We start from the raw sequence: 3,557 nt of genomic DNA, 5'->3' as shown, positions 1-3,557 counted from the left end.
CCGGTTTGATCGACCGGTCCAATCCGACTTTTAGAACATTGGTTTTTTGTAATTAATATTGTGGTTGTTAGAATCTATTTATTAGCTAAGCTATAGTTTGTAGTTTGTTTCTTACGACAGTATAATTAATCTATAGTTTGTATGTTTTAATTTGTTTCTTACTCACCCATCTGTAATATTTGGAAATTCATGAGAGTTGCTAGATATTATGCGCTTTAGATTTTTTTCCTTCAGATTTTGCTTTTGGGATTCAACCCTAAACACGTTTTTGAAATTTTAAAGACTCATAATAGTATTTAACTAACATTTTACTCTTCTATCGAAGTGTTATGAAATATCACACCTAATATCTACTTAATTTGGTCTAGATTGTGATAAATGTGTGCATATATCTTATATGTTTTGGTCATATTTATTAGTAAGGTGTTTCACCCTAATTTTTATCTTTATATTTTTTTCTTTTTAAAATAAGCAAATAAATCAAAACTTAAAGTATCAATCTTGCATTGGGCTGATAGTGTTGCCTTTTTATTGGGCCTTAAACGTGGGCTTGTAATTAGCTTTTTTGATAGGCCGGACCCATCATTGAATAAGTTTATAATTTTCTATTACAAAATGTTTTTAAATTGCAATAACTTTTAAAATAATAGATCCATGAAGAGAGATTTGGTTTAAAGCGGTAAAATAATGATTTTCCATCAGTGTCGAGCTTTAGGTGAAAAATTCTAAAATAGCCTCCTTTTTTTTTTTTTTTTTTTTTTTTTTAAAGAATTTCACAATGAGAACCTTAGGGATTGTTTCTTATTTACTTTTAATTTTATTGTTATTACGTTCATAAATAAAAATAAGTAAATAGCAGTTAACAAGATTTTTATTCATACTAATTTGTATACTGATACACTAACATTTAAAAAATTAAGTTACAATATCTTGACCCAATAAATAATTATTTTCCTACCATGAATTTTTTTTTTTTTTAATCATTCAATATAATATTATAATTTGAAATATAAAATTAAATTAAATATACAAAAATCAATTGAAAATATTTAATAATATTATTTTTAAATCCAGAAATTATTTAAGAAAATATAAATAATATCCATATATTTTAATTATTAATTATTAATTTGTTTAACAGTATAAAAAGAGAAAAAAAAAAAATTGTCTCCACTTGGAATAAGGAGTCCCACGCCTCTCCATGGCAAATAATCCATATATTATAGGTTATGTTATAGCAAAGCCCAATGCAAAAAACAGAAAGTTCACAACAGCCCATAACAAAAAATTATTACCACACGTCAACTTATGAGCTCCTCAATCTTTTAGGTTTTGGTAGTTCGTCATCAGCTGAAAAATAACTCTCATCTTCGTCTTCTACCCCATCATAGTCAACATCCGCCGTTGATCCAAGAAAATCTTCATCCAACTCATATGAATTCCAAAAACTAGAGCTACTGGATTTCTTGGCCCTTGGCTTCAACTCTTTTAATTCTTTCTTATATACTGGATGTATCCCACACTTCTTCAGCTCTAATCCTGGATAATTTTGTGCAAATGAAAGCTCAATAAAATCTTGATTGAGTTCTTTAGCCGAAATATAGAACAGCCAAAGATGGTCTGACATAGTCTTGCGGCAATTGTCTTCAAAATAAATCGCAGGTTCATTAGCAAAAACGATACTGGTCACTCTGCAACTAATCCGTAAAAGAGCGATACACTGACTCTCATGGACATAAAAAACACAGCAGACAGCATATCCCACCATCTTGTTATCACAAGAATCTAGAGGCCTTTCTATTTTAATTGAAGAAGTCTCACTCTGATGTTGGAACCACTCTGGAATTTCACCTCCAGGAATAACCATCCCAAATTGATTAATCGGCTCAAACCGAAGTCTTTCTTTGGGCTTTGCCATAGCCTGCACTCAGCAAAAGAAAGAAAAGTTGTACAATAATGTTTAACTCAAAAGATGAAGAGGGAGAAAGAGAAAGACACTGACCTTAAGGAATTCTTTGGGCATTGAAGATGCCAGATTGTTGCAGCAGATCAATTTCAAGCAGTTTAAACATGAAAATTCTGACAACGTGGAATAGCATAACCTTAATGCATTTGATGTTGTTTCCAGTGCAACACAATCATCTACGTAAATAGATATTACGTTGGATGGAAGTTCTGGTAAAGATCGAAGTCTCTTACAACCGTCCAAGAGAAGAAATTCAAGCTTAGAAAGATGATTGATGCTTCCAGGTAGTGAAACAAAATTGTTTTTGCTTAGACCTAACCACGTTAATGAAGAAAAGCTATCGAAAAAGTCATTAGGAATATCCCCTTCCTCCATATTGCAGTCAACGAGATTTAATCTTGTTAAAGATCCGTAAAAACCTGACAAAGTGGGCAATTGAACTTTTGAGTGAACCTTACATCCACTAAAATCTAACTCTGTAAGATTCTTCATAAGAGAAATGGACGCCATTGATTGTCTTATCGCAGTTCCGCTTAAATCAAGTTCATCTAGCTTTTCAAGTTGCCCCAAAGTCTCTGGCAAGTTATTAAGTTTGGAGCATCCAGAAAGTATAAATAGTTGAAGAGATTTCAAACCATTTATAGTGACTGGAAGACTCACAAGATTTTCACAGTATTTCAAACTAAAATATTCAAGTCCACTCAAAAGTTCAATTGAAATTGGCAGTACTTTAATAACAGTTGAGTCTAAATAAAGGCTATATAGACAATCCATACTTCCTATAATCTCTGGAAACTTCTCCAGTTTGTAGCAAAAAGATAGACTAAGTTCTTCTAGAGATTCCATATGAATCTGGTTTGGTAGAGTTATAAGACTTGCACAAGATTCCATATTCAAATAAGTAATCTTTTTGTGAACCAACAAAGACGGGTGAATCTCACTCAACATTGTACATCCTTCAAGAATCACCGTTTTTAGATTTGGCAAATGTGAAATCTGGTGTTTTGATTAGGTACTTACATTTTTCAAAACTGATGGATTCTAAATTGTTGAAAGGCTGTTAAAAGAAAAAAAAAAAAAAAAAAAAGTTAGACAAAGATGTGGGATGTCTTAATTTTCCATATTTATTAAACAATAAAAAGCATAAAATATTCTATATATAGTTATTTTACCCATAAAAATTAAAATAGGAAAGTGTAATTGAATTAATCTTACAGTTATTCCATGCTGCAATTGTTGAATGCGGCTCTGATCCATTTTCAGCTCAATAATTTTGTCCAATTGCAAATTTGGTGGTAAGGATTTTAAAGGATATCCTTTCCAATCAAGTAAATGCAAGTTGTGGGAAGGTAATCAAGCCTTCTAGAAATTGAACCTGCGGATCTTGAGGAATCTTAGATTATCATTTTAAAATGCTTTAGCACAACGGATTTTCTTGGAAAAATCGAGTTTTATACTTTCAACAACTTCAGTTCCCTTGAAATAAAGGAAAAAACAAAAACAAAGAGAGAGAGAGAGAGAAGCAGAAGTACACAGCATATAGAAGTACATATAACACATGAATTTATCTATATAGATAAGAAGTAAAACA

General features: G+C 31.1%; 1 protein-coding gene across 2 annotated transcripts; it reads right to left on the bottom strand.

The window, feature by feature from the left end:
* Positions 1 to 1,174: 1,174 nt before the first annotated feature.
* Positions 1,175 to 3,348, bottom strand: LOC116145544 (disease resistance-like protein DSC1). Of its 2 annotated transcripts, XM_031430994.1 has the most exons (4): positions 3,182 to 3,348; positions 2,987 to 3,023; positions 2,003 to 2,385; positions 1,175 to 1,921 (listed from the first exon to the last, which is right to left on the bottom strand). In XM_031430994.1, exons 1-4 carry the CDS (start codon positions 3,221 to 3,223, stop codon positions 1,307 to 1,309), a joined length of 1,077 nt encoding a protein of 358 aa, XP_031286854.1. In that variant the 5' UTR covers positions 3,224 to 3,348; the 3' UTR covers positions 1,175 to 1,306. The 2 variants fall into 2 exon arrangements, with proteins under 2 accessions (XP_031286854.1, XP_031286853.1); XM_031430993.1 differs by having other exon boundaries at positions 2,003 to 3,023.
* Between the last annotated feature and the right edge of the window lie 209 nt (positions 3,349 to 3,557).

This window comes from Pistacia vera, unplaced genomic scaffold (genome assembly GCF_008641045.1).
Source record: "Pistacia vera cultivar Batoury unplaced genomic scaffold, PisVer_v2 Contig462, whole genome shotgun sequence".
Lineage (NCBI taxonomy): Eukaryota > Viridiplantae > Streptophyta > Magnoliopsida > Sapindales > Anacardiaceae > Pistacia > Pistacia vera.
The sequence above is the reverse complement of the archived record's forward strand: the minus strand, read 5'-3'. Positions and strand labels throughout refer to the sequence as shown.